This window comes from Mizuhopecten yessoensis, unplaced genomic scaffold, assembly GCF_002113885.1.
Source record: "Mizuhopecten yessoensis strain PY_sf001 unplaced genomic scaffold, ASM211388v2 scaffold10831, whole genome shotgun sequence".
NCBI lineage: Eukaryota > Metazoa > Mollusca > Bivalvia > Pectinida > Pectinidae > Mizuhopecten > Mizuhopecten yessoensis.
Window position 1 is genome coordinate 104,451 of NW_018408743.1, and position 26,037 is coordinate 130,487.

Genomic DNA, 26,037 nt, shown 5'->3' on the forward strand with positions numbered 1-26,037 from the left:
GGGGAAGGGGAGGGGGAGGGGGAGAGAGGGTCGTATATGTTTACAAACATGACAGTGCGCAATTCCTGTGTAATTCAACATGACACGTTGCCTCTGAATTGATGAGAGCTCCCACCTTTCTGCCAGACAGCCTGCAGCTGTTGTTATCCCATACTCCCCATACTAGTCTGTATACGATCCGTACATGTACCAAGTAATCCTGGTCAGTACAGCGTCATCACAGTAGAGTGGACAGACATAACGCTACATTGGGTACGTACATCTGTTTCTTTAATATATCTCTCTGTCGGTTGCATATTCGACTTACCTTATTGATAGAGTTGCGTTTGGTGATATTTGTTTATTCAAAGAGTTTAGCAGGAATCGTGAACTTTGCCATACAAATTAGTGTCAGATTTTTTTTAATAGTTTTTGTCGGTAGCTTTTTTTACGATGGTATTAGTGCTAACAGTTGTCGCATGAGCAACTAAATCCAACTTTTTACTTGTAAATTGCCGTTTCTGGCAATGCCATGCTACAGACATTGGATATTACACCTCACTATAACTAACAATTGGTCTATGTCTGGGACAGCGTGACTCCAGACGCCAAACAAGATACCCTTACCTTCCCAAAATATTTCATCACTACAGAACTATACGGCAATATGACGACTTTAGTGCATCCTCACTATATAAAGAAGATAGTTTTCTAAAGCGTAACCCATGGATTCGAAAGACGACTTCATTGTCACGAGCGTTTATTATCCTTTCCTCGGTAGTAACTTACAAGTCTCCAATGCACATTGAGTTACAAGTCATATTTGACGACTTTCTACTCGAAAGCCTGTTCTAGGCAAACTGTGGATACGTGTGTCTTGTTGACCAATACACATCATAGTCAGCATCGTCATCATCTTTGTTTTACCTATGCTATTTGATTGTGGACCAGGATAAAAGTCTTCTCCACTTTGTCTTAGATTCTTGGTCTTTTCCTTGATGTGACGGGATACATTAGCCGAGTGTTTAACCTGCGCAAGCAATTTGTGTAACCTGCGGCCTTTTGCAGTGGGTTATGTTGTCTTTTGTTTTGTTTTGATAAATATTTGATCTCTCATGTTTTCATTTCAAATTGACTCTTAGTTTCGACTTTCTTCTCATTTGTTTTTGTTTTTCCTTTTGTTTTGGTGTCTCCTCAGTTGCTGTTGTTGTCTTTCCTTTTGTTTTAGTGTCTCCTCAGTTGTTGTTTTTGTCTTTCCTTTTGTTTTGGTGTCTCCTCAGTTGCTGTTGTCGTCTTTCCTTTTGTTTAGTTGTCTCTTCACGGTCACGGTTGTCGTCTTATTTGTCAACCATCGGTTTTTATATTGAATGTTGAAGCTGAAATATATTATTTATTTCCCTTTCTTGATCCTTGTCTAGACACAACCAACAGACAATTAACACGACCTAATGACCAGTCACGCAATACGCATGTATTTGTTAATGTCAATCATATTTCTGAACATCACACATGGAACGTAAACAGAAGTATCACGTTATAGAAATCACAACATACACAAATATATAATATTACTATATAAATGTAAGTCACAGATAAACTCTACACTTTTGGACGTAGTTTTTGAGCAAAAAAAACCCGACAGAAATCAAGACAATTTTTTTCATCGATAATGCTTGGCTTGGTATGGTTTGTTTAGTGTTTTACGTAATATTACCAGCCATGACCATTTAAGGAGGTGTCAGATTTTGGCGGTAGAGGTAAACCGGAGTACCTGAAGAAAACCCATCCATCTGGGAACTGTACTTGGTAACTGCCCAACGTAGGCTCCGAACCCACGAACCAGTTTGGAGGGCTTGTAATCGCCAACGCAGTCACTAATTGATAATGCAAATATATTCACTAGTCACATAAATATGTATTATGCAACTTAGCCAGTAATTGACATACCTTACTAAGATGAAGAATAAATGAAGCATATTTAATGGGTTTTTTTTGAGGGAATGACGTCAAAAATTCTACTGGCCCTTCTTCGTGCAAAGAATATCATTATATTCTAATTTTAATATCAGTTAGATGTTACATTGCATTTTTTCCAAATTTTGTTTATCATTATATAAAATAGAATATCAATTCCGTTTTGTCATTTTTGTTCTGGGGAATAATATTTACTATCTGGTGAATTATTTGTGTTTTTAATGTTATTCACTAAGGTTTCCCAAAATGTATCTATTCGCGGGAATTTGAAGAGAAAGTTGATCGCTTATTAATCTTATCAACTTATTGTGTTGCTTGAAATCTTATCATTAAAAAGTAAATCATCGTAGATATCAAGTTCGTGCTGATTTGTCACATCAACCACTGGCTAATGTGTGGAGGAAGCCACCATTTTCACAAATAGAAAAACTCTAAAAAACAAAATCAGTGCATGTGGTTCACGGTTAGCGAATGCACAGCGTGGATGCAATTAAGCGTTTATGATAACAACAGAACGTATGTTTTCATTTAACAGCTGCATTAATCACGGTACATTGTATTGGCTAACTACCGTAGAATACTCCGTTAGTGCTATCGTGTATCTTTATTTAAGGATATCTGTTTCACTGCACTGTGGTTTTCCCCGTATAAACAGTAAACTCCTCTTAACCCCCCTTTGTATATAACTGTTTCACACAGTTGGACCAAGACGCTTCTGTTGACAAGGTAGCTCAATCGGTAAGATAGAGCGATAGTATATATATCAATTTGAAGTCCAGGATTCGAATCCCTGTCTAGCCCCGCTGTTTTGGTTTTTTTTCACTCAGAACAATATTGTTGATTATATTGTGTTAATTTCGTCTTTATTATTTCTTATTAAAGTCCCGCACGGTATGGTTTCCTTTACAGAAATGAATTATCAAAGCTATAGTCATGCCGAAAGAAAAACAAACAATTTCCAATACTTAGTTACCGTTTTTGGCTGTGGTACGATGACTCTTAAGGAGATGAGTGCGACCCAGGCTCTGTTATGGGACACAATTCACCTTAAGTAGAAAATCTCGGTTCTTGACGCTTGCATAAGTATTTCGTTGAAAAAGATTTAACTCCGATTTTATATCGTTGTCCCGACTTTCATCAGCCAGACATAACAGGGAACTCGATGCCCTAGGGGTGTTTTAAAGAGCGTGACCGTTTGATCACTTTTAAATTGAAGTAAGAGATAACAAACGATAATTAACGGCTGAGTAAACTTCCCTGGTCGGGAACTTAAGTAATGGTACTTATACAAATGTAGGTCATGAGTTACCGTCTCCAAGTTTTACTTCATTACTTCCGGGCATTGTGGATACCACCAAGCTACAAAATATTACCAGAAATAAGGCACACTGTGGCGCAGTAATTGGTTGTCAGCGGTCTAGAGTCGAGACACGGGTCATTTACACTCTTTGCTTGGCACGGAAAAGAGACGAAAGCTTGCAAAGTAAGTTTTATATTCCTGTTTAATTTCATAACAAACATAGCTTTTGTTATTTGAATCTTATTCCGAATACAATATATTACGTATATGATATTTATCTATCATGAAACAGATTTAACATAAAAATTACTCTTTCTGATATGAATATATTACTGAAATGACCAACGTCATTTGAAACATTTTACTTAATGTTTAAAGTATCCTTCATGCCATATAATTATCTGTGTAAAAACATACTTGTCTCATCAATAAGGTATCTAGCGTAGGTATGTCTTGGATCAGAACATTAAAGGAACCTGGTTTAGGCCTTACTTCTATTCGGTTTTATAAGGTAGCTGAAGCTACTTGATTTAAAAATGTTTATGAAGTGTTCCGGTTATAAAGCTGTCTTGTCGAGACATTCCGTAATGTTTGAATACTCGATAATGTCAATAAATAAAATGTGCATACAACTCAATGTTCTTAAATGTGCAAACATGGCATTATTACTATCTGTCGTAAATTCGGTACAACGATAATGTTATCCAATACATAACTATTTTTCTTGCTGGATTATTTCGTGAAAAAAGTAACACACACTATCTGTCTCTGATCAAATCGTTTTAATGCGTTTATGAATGGGCATCGTTGTACATTTGTCGTGTTTGAAGTATATATGTACCATTATATATATCAATGAAATAATCAAGTTATTTTTTTTTCCAATTTCGATCTTAACATGGAAGACGAAAGAAAAGCATGGAGTACTACCGATTTTGGCATAAACGTAGCTGATGTATATTGCATTAATACAAAGAACATGCCGATGAACTTGAAACTATAAACTCGATGAAATTGATAATCTGATATTTCATATGTTTATCAACATAGTTCTTTGAAAGTTAAATATAATATTTTACTCTCTGATGTGAAAAGAAGTTGTTAAACCTTATTCCATGAACTTTTATCTCTGATGACGAATCGTTTTATAAACATTTCAACATAATATATATATTAACACAGGTTATATATATTTGTAATCTATGAGAATCTCCTTCACCTGAACCCATAGGATTCCACTTACGATAAGATTATATTTATGAAGTTGGTCAGTTTAATAAGTAATTCCCTTCACGTAGTTTCACAGGGGGTGCAAGTCCTGGTTCTAAGCTTTGTCACTTGATTGTAAATATCATTAGTGGCTAGGATTGGTACGGTATCAAAATACAAAAAACAGATTTCATTTCCAACATTAAAGGGTAGATAACTCGCCTCATGATCTCCACAGGTGCGAAGATGTTAGAGAAGAACTCGTCTGTTTGATCAGTGGAGGTGACACTCCCCACTCTAGTTTCCTTCACTGATCCCCCTTTAGTAGACAACAAAAATCACCAATACGGCTCTCTAACTCTCATATAAACTCTATCGGTTTGTGTCTAATCATGGCCACCGTCGTTAGTTTAATATCGGTGTAAACAAAAATGAGGGGATTCATGTGGAATCTACCGTTAAATTAAAAGCCAAATTTCTTGTTTCTAATATTCCTGTGGCAAACATCTTCGAATTGTATTTTGTACGTTTATTGATGAGGTAACCACATTTTAGGCAGATTATCTATCTGCTGTTTCTGTGGTTAAAACATCAAACACACAAGGCATAAGAAAAAAACCGATTGTTTAAAATGAAACCATTTCCTTTGAATATTTTAAGATTACTTTAAAAATTCGTCGGTTTTTGTTGTACCTACTGGGTTTTGCTTTCCTTTATCCTAATGAAGCTAGTAAATGATCACAATGGCGTTACTAAATAACAGTCCTTCAGGCGTTGGTTTTTGTGACACCTACTGACGTTATAACATAGTAATAATTATTTGTTTCACATTTTTCACACACTTTTTCCTGTGTAGTCTTGCCATCAATACGTGATATAAGTCAGTAATTTACTGCATCAGACCCTCTCCTTTTCATGCAGTACCTGCTTGCAATTGGTCTTACCTTCAATAACAATCTAGCATACCTACCATCGATTATTTTGCCAGAAATCCAGATACAAGGCTACATTTACTATGCTCTTATACATGTTTTACATCTATGTACTGTTGTAATGGGCAAATTGAACATTAAACAGTACAGAAAAAATCAAGCAGGTGTTTTACTCTCCGCTCATCTTCAAAGAGAATAATCGATGTATAATCAACATTGCTGTCTTGTGATTCCTTGATACGCGCTGATTACTGTGACAGGCACGTGCCAACAGAGGTGGGAAAACACTGCTTATCACTCGACGAGTCATACGTCACGAGTTTTTATCTAAAATGTTGTTAAAAACGTTCGTGCTGAAAACCAGCATGGGAGTATCGATGATGTCAACAATTCCGGTAGAGGATACGTGGAGAGATGCCAAAAGGATAACATGATTAAAGTGTTGGAGTAGATGATAGGTAAGCAGTTATTGTAAAAAGTCAATCAACAGTGTGAGGGTGGGGATCGAAGTGTTACTGTGATAACTAGGTCACTAGTGTTGAGGATGTGTTATTGTGATAACTAGGTTACTAGTGTTGGGGAGGTGTTACTGTGATACCTAGGTCACTAGTGTTAGGGAGGTGTTACTGTGATAACTACGTCACTAGTGTTGGGTTGGTGTTACTGTGATAACTACGTCACTAGTGTTGGGGAGGTATTACTGTGATAACTAGGTCACTAGAGTTAGGTTGGTGTTACTGTGATAACTAGGTCACTAGTGTTGGGGAGGTGTTACTGTGATAACTAGGTCACTAGTGTTGGGGAGGTGTTACTGTGATAAATAGGTCACTAGTGTTGGGGAGGTGTTACTGTAATAACTAGGTCACTAGTGTTGGGTTGGTGTTACTGTAATAACTAGGTCACTAGTGTTGGGGAGGTGTTACTGTGATAACAATGTCATTGGTGTTAGTGAGGTGTTACTGTGATAACTAGGTCACTAGTGTTTGGGAGGTGTTACTGTGATAACTAGGTCACTAGTGTTGGGGAGGTGTTACTGTGATAACTAGGTCACTAGTGTTGGGTTGGCGTTACTGTGATAACTAGGTCACTAGTGTTGGGTTGGTGTTACTGTGATAACAATGTCATTGGTGTTAGTGAGGTGTTACTGTGATAACTAGGTCATTAGTGTTTGGGAGGTGTTACTGTGATAACTAAGTTACTAGTGCTGGGGAGGTGTTACTGTGACAACTAGGTCACTTCTGTTAGGGAGGTGTTACTGTGATAACTAAGTTACTAGTGTTGGGGAGGTGTTACTGTGACAACTAGGTCACTTCTGTTAGGGAGGTGTTACTGTGATAACAAAGTTACTAGTGTTGGGGAGGTGTTACTGTGATAACAAGGTCACTAATGTTAGGGAGGTGTTACTGTGATACCTAGGCCACTAACGTTTGGGAGGTGTTACTGTGATACCTAAGTCACTAACGTTTGGGAGGTGTTACTGTGATAACTAGGTCACAAGAGTTGGAATTAGGAAAGTGTCACTCCGATATCTCAGGCACTAGTGATGCTGATCGTGGGCAGTGTTTTTCTACCCATTAAAGCAGCCCGGATTGTTACTTGTTGAATGATGTAAACCTTGCTCTGTATCATATCCGAATGACGTATGGTGCCTAAAAAAATAGACATGATATATTCGAAGCGTAGCTCTTTATTGCCTATACCTGTCGAGATAGATCATGTTTGATTGGTCTCTGACTTCCGATATCTGATTAACCTGTCACTATAGCTGCTCTTGAAAAAATAGAACTACTTCCTCATTACCACAATATGTTTTGAATGAGATCCGGGCCACATCTCTTTTTGTACCCAATGTTTTGAAATACTTTAAACAGTTTCCCCTCTATTATTAGTGTTTGAATAGCGTATACTGGATATGAGCGGAGCAGAGGCTATCGGAACATGAAAGGAAATTATAGTCCTGTATCTTTCTACTTCAAACAATATCTGATTACGTGAGTACAGTGGCTGATATCAATTCTTATTATATATTATGTATTTTACTGTTGTGTTGATAAGTATAATACTAGATATGATATTATACTATTTACAATTCCTCTGCATTGTCATAGGTTTGATACTTTAATTAACTATGACGTCATTACAACTGTGACGTCATAATCACAACGTTGGTGATAATTTGCCAATAATAATAATAAAAAAAGTTTACATTATTGTAACTCAACGTCGCAATGCGCGAATTTTACTGTTCGCAAAGTTGTTCTCTATATAATTTATTACTTCTTAAAAAATAGATTACGTACAATTGTACTTCTTAAATTGGCGACAAAAACATAACAGATAATTGTTTTGTTGATATTAGACAGATAATTCATACTTATTGAGAATCGTTTTTCGATATTATGGTAAGCAAACCAAATAGGAATATTTGTCGATTTCCCTTGTTTGAACGTGCACCTGGATAATGCATATTCTATCTGTGAGTCAGCATGCCAGAGAACTCTTTGTGTGGAGTTGGAGATCAAAATATATATTGGCATTGACATGGTGTAAATACGAACGTAAATCAATGCAATATTTCACATTAGACATATAAACACTTACACGACATCTGACACTATTTAAACAGTGATGATGAATGCCATTTTAATATGGCCACTCACTATCGATTTATGACTTTAACAGTGCAGCTTGCATGGTTTACCTTACTCTGTTTACATGTGTGTGTATAGCCCTGGTTATATCATAGATTATTGCTTATTACGTCATTCGGATCACCTCGGCTTTTTAGCAAAGGGACTTTTAAGGTGTTCCAGATGGTATGATATAATATTTTTTGTGATTCTTTAAATTATATGTGCAAATATTATATAATACCTAGATCTACACAAAACAAAATGGAAAGTGTTCGGGACGACAAAGTTTTGAGGGTACAATCTATGTCTGATGTTGTAAAATATAATTCAAAATCATGTCAAACATTGGGCTATACTTGTATGCATGAACGTCGTTGGATATTTTCCGTATTGTGTATTGTATATGTAAACTATAGACACGAATAATACTTCAATCTAAAGAAGGTTAATTTAGTTGTTTCACATTGATATAAAAGAAAATTGACGATGCGTTTCAAGGGTTCAGGTCAGCGTTTAAAAGGTCCGTCCCTGAAAACTTCCATACACATTTACAAACGTGCACCCTGGAATTTTGTGTCCACTTTGTAACCCGCCACGTAACAGCAGTCTGAATGTTATCTACAAAATACAGCTAATTCAAAGAACCAAATTTACATTTAGTAAAAATAAAGCTATAAATCTGTCCAATTCTAGTGGGGGCGTGTCTTTAAGTAAATAATGAGAAGATCCTGTTAGGTACCTGGGAACGAGGTAGATACTCCCGTGGGTGAGTATCGTGGAGACAAAGACCTGGATACCTCTGTCTGTATGTAAGTACATAACCCACATCCTGATATACTATATGTGGTACCATATCACACACTCTGATATACTATATGTGCTACCAGTACACATTCTGATATACTATATGTGGTACAAGAACACATTCTGATATACTATATGTGGTACCACTACACATTCTGATATACTATATGTGATACCACTACACATTCTGATATACTATATGTGGTACATGTACCAGTATACATCCTGATATACTATATGTGGTACCAAAACACATTCTGATATACTTTATGTGGTACCAGAACACATTCTGATATACTATATGTGTTACCAGTACACATTCTGATATACTATATATGGTACCAGTATACATTCTGATATACTATATATGGTACCAGTATACATTCTGATATACTATATATGGTACCAGCTTGATATACTATATGTGGTACCAGTACACATATTCCTATATACTATATATGGAACCAGTATACATCCTGATATACTATATGTGGGACCAGTACACATTCTGATATACTATATGTGGTTCCAGTACACATTCTGATATACTATATGTGGTTCCAGTACACATTCTGATATACTATATGTGGTTCCAGTACACATTCTGATATACTATATGTGGCACAAGAACACATTCTGATATACTATATACTATATGTGGTACCAGTACACATTCTTATATACTTTATGTGGTACCAGTACACATTCTGATATACTATATGTGGTACCAGTACACATTCTGATATACTATATGTGGTACCAGTACACATTCTGATATACTATATGTGGTACCAGTACACATTCTGATATACTATATGTGGTACCAGTACACATTCTGATATACTATATGTGGTACCAGTACACATTCTGATATACTATATGTGGTACCAGTACACATTCTGATATACTATATGTGGTACCAGTACACATTCTGATATACTATATGTGGTACCAGTACACATTCTGATATACTATATGTGGTACCAGTACACATTCTGATATACTATATGTGGTACCAGTACACATTCTGATATACTATATGTGGTACCAGTACACATTCTGATATACTATATGTGGTACCAGTACACATTCTGATATACTATATGTGGTACCAGTACACATTCTGATATACTATATGTGGTACCAGTACACATTCTGATATACTATATGTGGTACCAGTACACATTCTGATATACTATATGTGGTACCAGTACACATTCTGATATACTATATGTGGTACCAGTACACATTCTGATATACTATATGTGGTACCAGTACACATTCTGATATACTATATGTGGTACCAGTACACATTCTGATATACTATATGTGGTACCAGTACACATTCTGATATACTATATGTGGTACCAGTACACATTCTGATATACTATATGTGGTACCAGTACACATTCTGATATACTATATGTGGTACCAGTACACATTCTGATATACTATATGTGGTACCAGTACACATTCTGATATACTATATGTGGTACCAGTACACATTCTGATATACTATATGTGGTACCAGTACACATTCTGATATACTATATGTGGTACCAGTACACATTCTGATATACTATATGTGGTACCAGTACACATTCTGATATACTATATGTGGTACCAGTACACATTCTGATATACTATATGTGGTACCAGTACACATTCTGATATACTATATGTGGTACCAGTACACATTCTGATATACTATATGTGGTACCAGTACACATTCTGATATACTATATGTGGTACCAGTACACATTCTGATATACTATATGTGGTACCAGTACACATTCTGATATACTATATGTGGTACCAGTACACATTCTGATATACTATATGTGGTACCAGTACACATTCTGATATACTATATGTGGTACCAGTACACATTCTGATATACTATATGTGGTACCAGTACACATTCTGATATACTATATGTGGTACCAGTACACATTCTGATATACTATATGTGGTACCAGTACACATTCTGATATACTATATGTGGTACCAGTACACATTCTGATATACTATATGTGGTACCAGTACACATTCTGATATACTATATGTGGTACCAGTACACATTCTGATATACTATATGTGGTACCAGTACACATTCTGATATACTATATGTGGTACCAGTACACATTCTGATATACTATATGTGGTACCAGTACACATTCTGATATACTATATGTGGTACCAGTACACATTCTGATATACTATATGTGGTACCAGTACACATTCTGATATACTATATGTGGTACCAGTACACATTCTGATATACTATATGTGGTACCAGTACACATTCTGATATACTATATGTGGTACCAGTACACATTCTGATATACTATATGTGGTACCAGTACACATTCTGATATACTATATGTGGTACCAGTACACATTCTGATATACTATATGTGGTACCAGTACACATTCTGATATACTATATGTGGTACCAGTACACATTCTGATATACTATATGTGGTACCAGTACACATTCTGATATACTATATGTGGTACCAGTACACATTCTGATATACTATATGTGGTACCAGTACACATTCTGATATACTATATGTGGTACCAGTACACATTCTGATATACTATATGTGGTACCAGTACACATTCTGATATACTATATGTGGTACCAGTACACATTCTGATATACTATATGTGGTACCAGTACACATTCTGATATACTATATGTGGTACCAGTACACATTCTGATATACTATATGTGGTACCAGTACACATTCTGATATACTATATGTGGTACCAGTACACATTCTGATATACTATATGTGGTACCAGTACACATTCTGATATACTATATGTGGTACCAGTACACATTCTGATATACTATATGTGGTACCAGTACACATTCTGATATACTATATGTGGTACCAGTACACATTCTGATATACTATATGTGGTACCAGTACACATTCTGATATACTATATGTGGTACCAGTACACATTCTGATATACTATATGTGGTACCAGTACACATTCTGATATACTATATGTGGTACCAGTACACATTCTGATATACTATATGTGGTACCAGTACACATTCTGATATACTATATGTGGTACCAGTACACATTCTGATATACTATATGTGGTACCAGTACACATTCTGATATACTATATGTGGTACCAGTACACATTCTGATATACTATATGTGGTACCAGTACACATTCTGATATACTATATGTGGTACCAGTACACATTCTGATATACTATATGTGGTACCAGTACACATTCTGATATACTATATGTGGTACCAGTACACATTCTGATATACTATATGTGGTACCAGTACACATTCTGATATACTATATGTGGTACCAGTACACATTCTGATATACTATATGTGGTACCAGTACACATTCTGATATACTATATGTGGTACCAGTACACATTCTGATATACTATATGTGGTACCAGTACACATTCTGATATACTATATGTGGTACCAGTACACATTCTGATATACTATATGTGGTACCAGTACACATTCTGATATACTATATGTGGTACCAGTACACATTCTGATATACTATATGTGGTACCAGTACACATTCTGATATACTATATGTGGTACCAGTACACATTCTGATATACTATATGTGGTACCAGTACACATTCTGATATACTATATGTGGTACCAGTACACATTCTGATATACTATATGTGGTACCAGTACACATTCTGATATACTATATGTGGTACCAGTACACATTCTGATATACTATATGTGGTACCAGTACACATTCTGATATACTATATGTGGTACCAGTACACATTCTGATATACTATATGTGGTACCAGTACACATTCTGATATACTATATGTGGTACCAGTACACATTCTGATATACTATATGTGGTACCAGTACACATTCTGATATACTATATGTGGTACCAGTACACATTCTGATATACTATATGTGGTACCAGTACACATTCTGATATACTATATGTGGTACCAGTACACATTCTGATATACTATATGTGGTACCAGTACACATTCTGATATACTATATGTGGTACCAGTACACATTCTGATATACTATATGTGGTACCAGTACACATTCTGATATACTATATGTGGTACCAGTACACATTCTGATATACTATATGTGGTACCAGTACACATTCTGATATACTATATGTGGTACCAGTACACATTCTGATATACTATATGTGGTACCAGTACACATTCTGATATACTATATGTGGTACCAGTACACATTCTGATATACTATATGTGGTACCAGTACACATTCTGATATACTATATGTGGTACCAGTACACATTCTGATATACTATATGTGGTACCAGTACACATTCTGATATACTATATGTGGTACCAGTACACATTCTGATATACTATATGTGGTACCAGTACACATTCTGATATACTATATGTGGTACCAGTACACATTCTGATATACTATATGTGGTACCAGTACACATTCTGATATACTATATGTGGTACCAGTACACATTCTGATATACTATATGTGGTACCAGTACACATTCTGATATACTATATGTGGTACCAGTACACATTCTGATATACTATATGTGGTACCAGTACACATTCTGATATACTATATGTGGTACCAGTACACATTCTGATATACTATATGTGGTACCAGTACACATTCTGATATACTATATGTGGTACCAGTACACATTCTGATATACTATATGTGGTACCAGTACACATTCTGATATACTATATGTGGTACCAGTACACATTCTGATATACTATATGTGGTACCAGTACACATTCTGATATACTATATGTGGTACCAGTACACATTCTGATATACTATATGTGGTACCAGTACACATTCTGATATACTATATGTGGTACCAGTACACATTCTGATATACTATATGTGGTACCAGTACACATTCTGATATACTATATGTGGTACCAGTACACATTCTGATATACTATATGTGGTACCAGTACACATTCTGATATACTATATGTGGTACCAGTACACATTCTGATATACTATATGTGGTACCAGTACACATTCTGATATACTATATGTGGTACCAGTACACATTCTGATATACTATATGTGGTACCAGTACACATTCTGATATACTATATGTGGTACCAGTACACATTCTGATATACTATATGTGGTACCAGTACACATTCTGATATACTATATGTGGTACCAGTACACATTCTGATATACTATATGTGGTACCAGTACACATTCTGATATACTATATGTGGTACCAGTACACATTCTGATATACTATATGTGGTACCAGTACACATTCTGATATACTATATGTGGTACCAGTACACATTCTGATATACTATATGTGGTACCAGTACACATTCTGATATACTATATGTGGTACCAGTACACATTCTGATATACTATATGTGGTACCAGTACACATTCTGATATACTATATGTGGTACCAGTACACATTCTGATATACTATATGTGGTACCAGTACACATTCTGATATACTATATGTGGTACCAGTACACATTCTGATATACTATATGTGGTACCAGTACACATTCTGATATACTATATGTGGTACCAGTACACATTCTGATATACTATATGTGGTACCAGTACACATTCTGATATACTATATGTGGTACCAGTACACATTCTGATATACTATATGTGGTACCACTACACATTCTGATATACTATATGTGGTACCAGTACACATTCTGATATACTATTTGTGGTACCAGTACACATTCTGATATACTATATGTAGTACCACTACACATTCTGATATACTATATGTGGTACCAGAACACATTCTGATATACAATATGTGGTACCAGTATACATCCTGATATACTATATGTGGTACCAGAACACATTCTGATATACAATATGTGGTACCAGTATATATCCTGATATACTATATATTATATGTGGTACCAGTTCACATTCTGATTTACTATATATGGTACCAGTATACATCCTGATATACTATATATGGTACCAGTACACATTCTGATATACTATATGTGGTACCAGTACACACTCTGATATCCTCTATGCGGTACCAGTACACATTCTGAGATACTATATGTAGTACCAGAACACATTCTGATATACTATATGTGGTACCAGTATACATTCATGATACTATATGTGGTACCAGAACACATTCTGATATACAATATGTGGTACCAGTATATATACTGATATACTATATATTATATGTGGTACCAGTTCACATTCTGATTTAGTATATATGGTACCAGTATACATCCTGATATACTATATATGGTACCACTACACATTCTGATATACTATATGTGATACCACTACACATTCTGATATACTATATGTGGTACCAGAACACATTCTGATATACAATATGTGGTACCAGTATATATACTGATATACTATATATTATATGTGGTACCAGTTCACATTCTGATTTACTATATATGGTACCAGTATACATCCTGGTATACTATATATGGTACCAGTACACATTCTGATATACTATTTGTGGTACCAGTACACATTCTTATATACTATATGTGGTACCAGTACACATTCTGAGATACTATATGTAGTACCAGAACACATTCTGATATACTATATGTGGTACCAGTATACATTCATGATACTATATGTGGTACCAGAACACATTCTGATATACAATATGTGGTACCAGTATATATACTGATATACTATATATTATATGTGGTACCAGTTCACATTCTGATTTACTATATATGGTACCAGTATACATCCTGACATACTATATATGGTACCAGTACACATTCTGATATACTATTTGTGGTACCAGTACACATTCTTATATACTATATGTGGTACCAGTACACATTCTGAGATACTATTTGTGGTACCAGTACACATTCTGATATACTATATATGGTTCCAGTACCCATTCTGATATACTATATGTGGTACCAGTACACATTCGGATATACTATATGTGGTACCAGGACACATTCTGATATACTATATGTGGTACCAGTATACACTCTGATATACTATATGTAGTCCCACTACACATTCTGATATACTATATGTGGTACCAGAACACATTCTGATATACAATATGTGGTACCAGTATATATCCTGATATACTATATATTATATGTGGTACCAGTTCACATTCTTATTTACTATATATGGTACCAGTATACATCCTGACATACTATATATGGTACCAGTACACATTCTGATATACTGTATGTGGTACCAGTACACATTCTTATATACTATTTGTGGTACCAGTACACATTCTGATATACTATATATGGTACCAGATCACATTCTGATATACTTTAGCTACACGAACACATATTCAGGCATAGTTATCTTGATATGTTTAGGCGTCTGACCGTCTATGATCACTGGCCCTCCAAATCTAGGCCACGGTTTTGAGGCCTACGTTGGGAGATCGCCAGTTGCTGGTCGCAGGTCGGTGGGTTTTTTCCGGAATATCCAGGTTTTCCTTCACTACCAGGACCTGGCACGTCTTTAATTGGTTATAACTGTTAATAGGACGTAAAACAGAAACAAACCGAAATTGATGTTCACATTGTGATTATTAACTTGATATCTTTATTGGAGCTTACCAGATGTTTTTTAATTGTTATTTATGTTACTATAGTGCCAGATGTTTTTCTTGTTACTTACATGTGTATATCGTTACATGACGTTTCTATTGTTATCCTAATGATTCAACGGTTCCCGTTATGTCATCATTGTAATTTAAAAAAAAAAATGTTTCCTTGATTCTTTCATTGTTTCCCTAGGGTTTCCATGATATAGGACCTTGGTGTTTCAATGGGTACCGTTATGTTTTTTCATTTTTTACTTTGATGTCTCTGTCGCTTCTTGATTTATTATAAGCATCGTTACTATGGCATTTCTTTTACATCCTTCAGCTTTTTCTGACGCCTTTTCATTGTTACCTTGATCTTTTAAAAATTTCCTTTGAATTTCAATTGTTACCAATACATTTCTAACGTAAAACATTATCTGTAATTCATTCCATAGTATGTTTTTTATGCATTTCTTATAGTTGTTATGTTGATAGGTTTAATTTCAAATGAGTGGTATTTTTATTTTGACATCATATATACCATTGTATATGAAAATAATATGTCACGTGCTCCAACATCTCAAAAGAACCGCGAAAATGTCCCAAAGAAGTACATGTAGGAGTTTACAATAAAAGATAGTTAGATAGATTCTATCTAAGAAAGCATATATAGCTCTAATCTAACTTTAAAACTTTATATTAAACAACGATTTATTCAACTTACTGGCGAGTTTTTAAAATATTCACACAACAGCTGCAGAGAAGAAGATAAGTTCTGTTTGATGGAGATATAAATTAAGTGTTCCTAACGAAACGCTTTAAACAATATTCTTTATAGTCTGTTTTGTATCTGTTGATAAGTTGAAGATTGGCAGTTGGCAACTAAATGTAAACAGCTGGGAGGGAAAAAAATTAAGGACGATTTAAAACAACTCATATATGTAACGTACTGTGACACGTGCAATATATTAAACACATATAAAACACGCCTGCAGTTTATCTAAATATAAATATTATCTCACCTGCATGTTTGTTAAAAAAAAATTTTTTAGAAGTTTAAATATAAGAGCTACGATTACATCTATTTAACTGTAGCAAAACAAACTGATGAAACATAGATAATGTTAAACGTCTTCACATCACCTATTGTGTTTCGCCTTGAAAATATTTTATTTATTGATCATGACTTCACATTAAGCTGTATGTCATAACAATATTCCGACACTAGCATGGCATTGTTGTAAAAATATCCATAAAATCAGGACTTATCAAATAGTAATGACAGACATATAGTGCTTTGTACAGGTTCATACATGATAGGGTAAGGCAGAGCATAACAACTGTGTGTTATCTATGATAACTGCCCTTTGAAATATATAAGGGGGTGCAATATCATGGCGTGTCTTGACTGGTATTGTCGAGATTGAAAAAGATATCTCAAATATGTCTATGTGTGAATTTCAATAAATTTTCGTCACGTTTTAAGAATAGCATATTCTTTATTAATAAAATGGGTAAGTCATTTGGGGGGAGGGGGCTGCGGTTTAACGTTCTCACATCCACCAAGGTAATGTATAAGACGGAATTAAGTAAGTATATTGTGTATATAAGTCTATACATTGTACTATAAGCTTTTTTATATGCTTTTTTACAAACGACTGTAAAATAGCATGTTAAAAACAGTATTTCAAGAGTGCATAAACATTAAAAACAAAGTATATCAAACACACACCACAGAAACGTAACCAGGCATATCTACAACACTGTATACATAGTAGGCAACAAAAACATATACAAAGTAGATATATATAGAAATCATTTGACAAATAGAGATTAATGACATGAGTTTTAAGAATGATGTCGGATACGGCGCAGGATAACGCAGGCTTCCTCGACTCTGTATACAATTCCATAGACCTATATAACATTAACGGTATTTAAAAGTACCTGTAATAAACACTGTGTTAACTTATCTCATGGGTACAGAGTCGGAGATACCCAGCAGCAGCGCTAAAACACATAACAGAGAGATATAATCGTGATAAAAGCAGTTATGAGACGTTATCAGTTTAAATGAGCCTAACATCAGTGATAGGATATCTACTACCTGTCCGGTTTTCAGACTATGTACATGTGTACGTGTTTGATAAGATCCAGTCGTTCCTGTAAAATAAAAATTGAAATACATACATAAAAATCCCACTGCGGTAGAGGAGGTGTACAAACACAATAAGCTCCATTTAAAAAACCTAAATCATCTGGTAGGTTTTTAGCAGTTTCGGGGCACAGAACCAACCAGTCAGTATAGAGAGGTTCCGCTGTTCAAGCGTTCCCCATCTATGTCATTTTACCATAGTATTCGTACTATATCATTCTCTAAGGAATACACTTTTCATATTAAATGTTATAGAGAGCACATTTACGGCGTAATCAATGAGACAATGAAGTGAAATAGACAAAACGTTTATACACAATGTAATTCAACGCAGTCAACATTTCAGGAAAAAATCGTGACTCGTCGTCACTACGAAATACAATAACGGTTACCGAGTTGATATCAAAACAAAAAGAAAGAAATCACGCAAACAAGACTTTTCCTGTACCTCCTGTAGTACCCGTCATGCTATTTCAAGTGAAATCCGTGAGAGTATGTGGGTACTCAGCGATCCAAGACAAGACAGTATGTGAGGTGTATTTAATTATAGATAAAAATCAGGCCAGGATGAGAATCATACTTCAGCATAGATTCGGGTCTCCCTGGTAGTAAACCCTGACTAATAGGTGTATAGGTGAACATGCCAAAGACTTTCCCCCACAACCACTATAGGTTTTCTCACTCCCGACTCATTGGATTAACCTGCTAGGAGTTGGTAAACATTTTTGGTTACTCACTAGTGGGTAACAACCTGGACGTGATTTCATTGGTCAATTTTTTACTTATGACGTCACAAAACAATGCTTTGCGACGTCATCTTCCATTATGACGTCATGATTCACGGCAATTGTTTCCCCAATCGGAAGCCTACATAGTGTGTTTTCAAGGAAACATCTGTCTTTCCAGATAAAACATGAACGTTACAGGAGAAAAAGGATCACAATCTCGTGATGGTAGGTTATCATGTTTATCTTACTCTTGTTAGTTAATTTCCAAATAGCAAAAGACACTCGGCAAACCTCGTGACTTTATTCAATTTAAAAATTAACTAACTCGAGTTAGATGAACATGATAACCAACCAACACTTGTTGGGGGACCTCTATTCCGTCTTTGCGTATTGCAGAGTTATCTTCTCTTGTGAGCAGGTATTGATTGTTACGTCATTGGTTTGTGTGAAAAAATTACGTCGTTTTCTCAAAAATTGATGACGTTCTCAATACCTGCTCACAAGAGAAGATACCTCTGCAATACGCAAAGACGGAATATACAAACGTGGATTTGTCTGTCTATGAGGTCAGATTTTAGCAAGTTCATTGTTTATCTAACATATTGCTTCATCAATGTGCCAAAAAATATCCCAGCTTAAAAAGTGACTGTGCATAAACATAATTAGGACTGTAAAGCATGTATTGATCTTCATTGACGGAAACACGAGACAATTTTTTTCTGACTAATGTTTTATTACACGGGGAATCAATTGTGTAGCATTAAGGTATCAGATAACGTTGTATTCGGGATTACCTACTAACTGTTAAGCTTAATTTTACAGAAATTTGGTTTTAAAAATCCCTGATATTTATATGAGTAAAAAAAATAAAATAAAAAATAATAGCTGTTGTAACATTTGAACTTGTCTTTATTATACTAGAAATAAAATATAAGTTGCTGGTGTTAGGATGGGACGTGGATTTGTCTGTCTATGAGGTCAAAATTTAGCAAAACTAGAAGCGTTCTAAATCTGTTAGTTTATTGTCTTTCTTATATATTGCTTCATCAATGTGTAAAAAATATCCAGGCTTAAAAAGTGACTGTGCATAAAAATTATTAGGGTTGTAAAGCATGTATTGATCTTCATTGACGGAAACATGAGACAAATTACCGACCATTTTGTACATGTTTCATCAATACAACCAGGAAATGTTTTCTGACTAATGTTTTATTTACACGGGGAATCAATTGTGTAGCATTAAAGTATCAGATAACGTAGTATTCAGGATTACCGACTAACTCATTAGCTTAATTTTACAGAAATATGATTTAAAAAAATCCCTGATATTTGTATGAGTAAATAATAATTTTAAAAAAAAGGTTATCTGTTGTACCATTTAAACTTGTTTTGATAACACTAGGAATAAAATCTCAAATACGTTTTTAGTGTTTGGATAAAACACTCAAATACATAAAATAGTCAGATGAGCTGACATTGGTTATTTATGGAGGAAATGTATTTTTCCGATAGATTAGTTCGAGAGTTTTTTATGCACTATTGTGTATCGCTATACACATGATAGCTGGTCTGTTTGTTTATATATAAATGACAGACGGTTGCGGGGACAAACCATGACAGAAACACCTGTTGATTACATTATATGTAGGGGGTCAGGTTAAGGTAACAGGTAGATGTAGTATATACAATAAATAACGACTTTAGCACGGTTTAGTAAATCTGTCGATAGTCAACATATGGTCAGCCATACACAGTGTAATGACCCAAACAGTCCGTATTGTGGAATGTAGTGAAAAACCCAACAATATCGGAGGATGTGTCTGATAATTCATTGATATGAAAGGAGGAGTTATACCACAAACTGACTGATTTTCGACAACAGTGAAGGTAGGATTGTGATCCGCTGTTCATTTTCTTGATAATCACGAAGATGTGTTTCTTTCCCTAGTTTCTAAAATCTGCCATTTAGTCTTTATTTCATTGTCATAAAGTGTTAGTGTTGTAAAGATATCGTTATACTGTCAAATGTATTATGCCAGAATATGAATATTACAGTACATCTCTAAAAGATTTTCCCCTGTCAGACGGAAAACGATACTTTTTCAATTAATTTATTTTACGGCTTATGAGATGCATGACATATAACATAATAGAAGTAGTTACAATTTGTATAAACTTAATGCAGTTGTTCAGGAGAGTGACAATTGTAAATTGATACATGCACACACAACTCAATCATGCGCGTACACGCACACGCAATATACATACGTAGTACTAATACTTGCTATTTTGCTAACTTGTGAAAGGGTTTTGGGATTCTCAAGATGTCAACTAACATTACTAACACCGCCAAGTATTATGAAATGTAGCAAATAGGCAGAGTCTGTAGCATTTCTCATTGTTTTAGGAAGCCGAAAATTGTATGACGCATTTCGACTATCTACAAGAGCTCTCTTTAAGTACCGTACTACCATTAATGAATAACAAGTTTGTTTACAATAGCACAACTTTATCAGTAGGATGAGTGACGTAGGATTTGTGTGGATTGCTGGGGGAGAAAATACAAAGGAATTCATAATATGGTGGCATATTTCTGCCATCCACTTGCGACTTACGAGTTACGTATGTCGACATAATTTTTGAAATATGTCGACATAATCTGAGAATATGTCGACAAAATCTGAGAAGATGTCGACATAACTTTTAGATTATGTCGACATATTATCACATTTGCCGAGATAATTTTGCCGAGATAATTATCTCGTAAGTGGGTAACTCGGCTTTTTATCGTGTTAATGCTCGGGTGTGACATCGACTTACGACTTGCCACTTACGACTTATTTATGTAAAATCCCTCTTTGATTGATAAACTCTGTACATCATAGTAACCTACTGTAATATCCATATCTTTGATTTCCCATATTTACATTGATTTTACCAAGTTACTCACCAGTATAGTCACCACTGTTCAGTCACCATCAGCCCACCTTCGCGGTCCTCGTGCACAAGCCTCGTTTTGGTAAGTCGGCAATAATCTACTAGGATGTCGACATAAATAAGTCGTAAGTGGCAAGTCGTAAGTGGCAAGTCGATGTCACACCCGAGCATTAACACGATAAAAAGCCGAGTTACCCACTTACGAGATAATTATCTCGGCAAAATTATCTCGGCAAATGTGATAATATGTCGACATAATTTAACAGTTATGTCGACATCTTCTCAGATTATGTCGACATATTCTCAGATTATGTCGACATCTTTCAATAATTATGTCGACATACGTAACTCGTAAGTCGCAAGTGGATAGAATTAAGTAACAGGACATGGCTTGACCACGTTCGATCATTTCCATGTTTTTCCGAACACGGGACGGAAAAAGGCGAAGTTATCGGATTGAGTACGTCTTATCATAGTCAATTTGAGTTGTGGTGTTTAAAATACTTTATCGTTATCTAAAAAACTCATCAGTCTTCTTATTTTTGTATTTTCAGGAAATGGGCACATATCTGCTGTTAGGTTTGAGTATGATCCTAATACCAAACAGTTTAGCATCGCATACGACATCCGCTTGGAATTACGGCGTAATGTTTGACGCCGGTAGTTCGAGTTCAAAGTTGAAGATTTACAAATGGCCGACTCGATTGTCAACTGCCGACGCATTTGACATGGACCTTATGTACACTCAGCGGTTTAAGCCAGGGATCAGTGACTACGTTTACCATCCTGATGATATTCCTGGTTATCTCGGGAAAATATTAAACAAAGCTAAGTCAATAGTACCAGTAACGCTACATCATTCTACGCCATTGTTCATGATGGCTACAGCGGGTACGTATATAAATAGTTAATAGTATATAAAAGTAAAAGTAAGATTTTGTTTAATTGATTAATTTATCTATTTATTTATTTATTTTGCTGTGCCTTATCAAAAAGGTATAACTTTAACTGCTCTTTAGTTAATTTAAGGATCCCTATCCTACTGCAGGCAAAACACAAAAGAGTTCCAGTGTAGTTTTTCATACAAATAGTAATCTCCCCTTAAAATCATTTGGGGTATGACAGCATGAACAATGAAGTAAGGGAACTACCGTTGTTTGTTGGAGCGACTGTAACATGATCGGAGGTCATGAGTTCGAATCCCTACCTGGCCTCGTTTCAGTTTTGCTGTCCAACATGTTTGTTGTTGGGTTTTTTTCGAATTTCATCTTTAATTTCTCACGAAAGTTCCGACATTGTTTCTTTAAAAAGATATTTATAAAGATATTGTCGTGCAGGTAAAAGGATTCCAATTTTTTACATGTAGTTACTGTCTTTGGAATAGGGACAGGGATCTAAAATTTCAAATACATTTCATGTGACTCTTTATTGAGCAAGTTATGTCATGAATGGCTACAACGAGGTAAACAATATCAAAACAATTATTTTTGGACCAATTGAAAGCCTTACACAAATTGCCTGCGACGCCAATGGTGTACAGTATCACTGAAACGTGTATTTTGCTACGATCAATGTTATTTTTACGTTGACGGACACTTTTTTTATTCAGGTTTACGTGTGCTACCGGAAAGCGACGCCATTGCCCTGATGACGTCAGCACGACAATACCTAGGTAACGCCTCCGTTAATCCGTTTACGTACAGCCCACACACGGTGAGGATCCTGTCGGGAGAAGAGGAGGGGGCCTACGGCTGGATCGCAGCAAATTACCTCAGGAATTTCTTCGGCTCAAATAAGTATGATTATCAACACATAGTATACACAGATAGATATTATGTATAAACAGAAATAAAATAGAAACAACAAAAAGAGGAAAATATGGCAACGGGTCAGAATCTTACCACAGTGTTTGACCATCATAGATTCTATGCCTCTTTTACATGCACGTGTATTTTCTCTCATCACTATTCTTTTGATTCGGTGGTGCCTGCTTGACACCTCGGGTTAGCTTGTGGATAGACTAATGTGAATGGTTGATGCATCTCACTACATTGTCCAGGTTAGGACAGTTCATTAAAAGAAATGGCAGTTTAATGTGGAATTACGGTGGCGCTGTCATCTGTGAGCGCACTCTTCATATGACCTTAGCCAAACTCAAAACAAACAAACAAAACGTAACTTATTTATCTTCGGAACCCATAATGTAACCCATACCATACCACAATCGAAACACCTCGCACCCCAATTGTAGTTCCTTTCAGCAGAGGATGAGCGAATCGGCCAAGGTGTTCCGAATCACCATCACAGTGTGCTTGGTAGCCCACGACAGTAATTCATTACCTCATCGAACAGGCGTGTACGTAACTGCCTATAAGCTAGTACGCATGTGCATCCCCTTGTCCCTCCAACTAAGGCCCTACCCTGGACTTGCTCCTCAGTGAACCCACTCATAACAAGGGTAACGCCCCTGTCGAAGGGGTGTGACCCGTCGTAACCCCTGGCAGATTGCCGAAAATGGAATACTTGCGATGGAAAGAATCTCGCAGGTTTTAGGCCGTCAGTTTGTACAGCCTTACGATGTCATAATCTTCGAAACGTTTTCCCTAATAATTCCTCTAAGATTTTTCAACGCAAACTCTACTGATAATATTCTTTAGTAGTCTGTTGTGGGACTATATTAGGCATGGCCGTTCCGTGCGCTCTGAATGTACGTCAATACGGTACTGTAACAGTAAGTTCACTCCTTCCTCTGTATAGATCCGTCAGTTACATTTTTCTTCTTATATTGGTACATCATGGCATTAATGATAAAACTAAACCAGCTGCTTGCAATGTCGCCGAGCCATAGCCTTAATCTCATATGTGTGCTTCTCTTAACTTCCACTCCTCCTGGAAAAATCAAATTTCTGTCAAACTTGGATTGTGGTTTAAGATATGTCATACCAACTCTTCAAAACCACTCTATATAGACTGCAAATATTTTTTTCATACGTCCTAGTAATTCAATTAAAATATATTCATGTTGAGATCGAGAAGGTTAAGACCACTGTCGACAACGCTTATTAAAGAGCGACTAAACTTTTACCCTTTCTGGAGCACTTTGTATCGGCTTGGTGGGAGTTCATTTTGCCTTTGGAATTCCCAGTCCTCTGTACCTGTGTTTAGTCTCCATTCCGTTGTTTGATGACGTCATAGAATTACATTTTCCTTTGTTTTATTATAACATGATTTGCTGACTCTTTCTACTCTTTCTCCAGACCGCCATCACAAGCCGTCGGTGTACTGGAGATGGGAGGTGGATCAACCCAGATCACCTTCGTGCCAGATGGTCCGATACTCGCCAATATGTTCCCAGTGCGCATGGCCGGGGTGACGTATTACCTGTACGCACATAGTTACCTTTATTATGGACAAACTTACATGGCATACAGGATACGGCGCTACCTTGAAGAGGAAAGTCCACTGGACACAGAACTGTATAACCCGTGCATGCTGAGGGGTGAGTAAACGGAAGTGGAACTCTCTCATGGAGTTGCGTTATGTAGAGTAATGAGAGGAGTAATGTTATCTTCTTGTGCGATTTCGAAATTAATGTCATATTATTTGACATGATATGTGAATCGTTTGACCTGTGTTTTACCAAACAACCAAAAAACACAATAGTAACTTTTACTTCCGATAATTAGCTTTCCATTGCGCATGGCAAATACAAACACGACACCCGGTTTAGGGATGGCATGAAATAGATTTAAAACTAGCATGTTGAAATTTTGAATTAAGA

General features: G+C 35.8%; 1 protein-coding gene across 7 annotated transcripts in view; it reads left to right on the plus strand.

The window, feature by feature from the left end:
- LOC110462817 (ectonucleoside triphosphate diphosphohydrolase 8-like) overlaps positions 1–26,037 on the plus strand; it is a 55,791-nt gene that overhangs the window by 26,369 nt on the left and 3,385 nt on the right. Inside the window, exons 1-4 of one of the 7 annotated variants that reach the window (XM_021517010.1) lie at positions 89–252; positions 22,811–23,147; positions 23,866–24,052; positions 25,514–25,755. In XM_021517010.1, coding sequence (XP_021372685.1) covers positions 22,814–23,147; positions 23,866–24,052; positions 25,514–25,755 — 763 coding nt within the window. In that variant the 5' untranslated portion in view covers positions 89–252; positions 22,811–22,813. Of the gene's footprint in view, positions 1–88; positions 253–3,363; positions 3,437–7,299; positions 7,386–8,178; positions 8,211–8,755; positions 8,837–20,926; positions 21,207–22,810; positions 23,148–23,865; positions 24,053–25,513; positions 25,756–26,037 lie in introns of those variants that run through there. The other 6 variants (XM_021517015.1, XM_021517014.1, XM_021517009.1 and 3 more) reach the window with 6 other exon arrangements.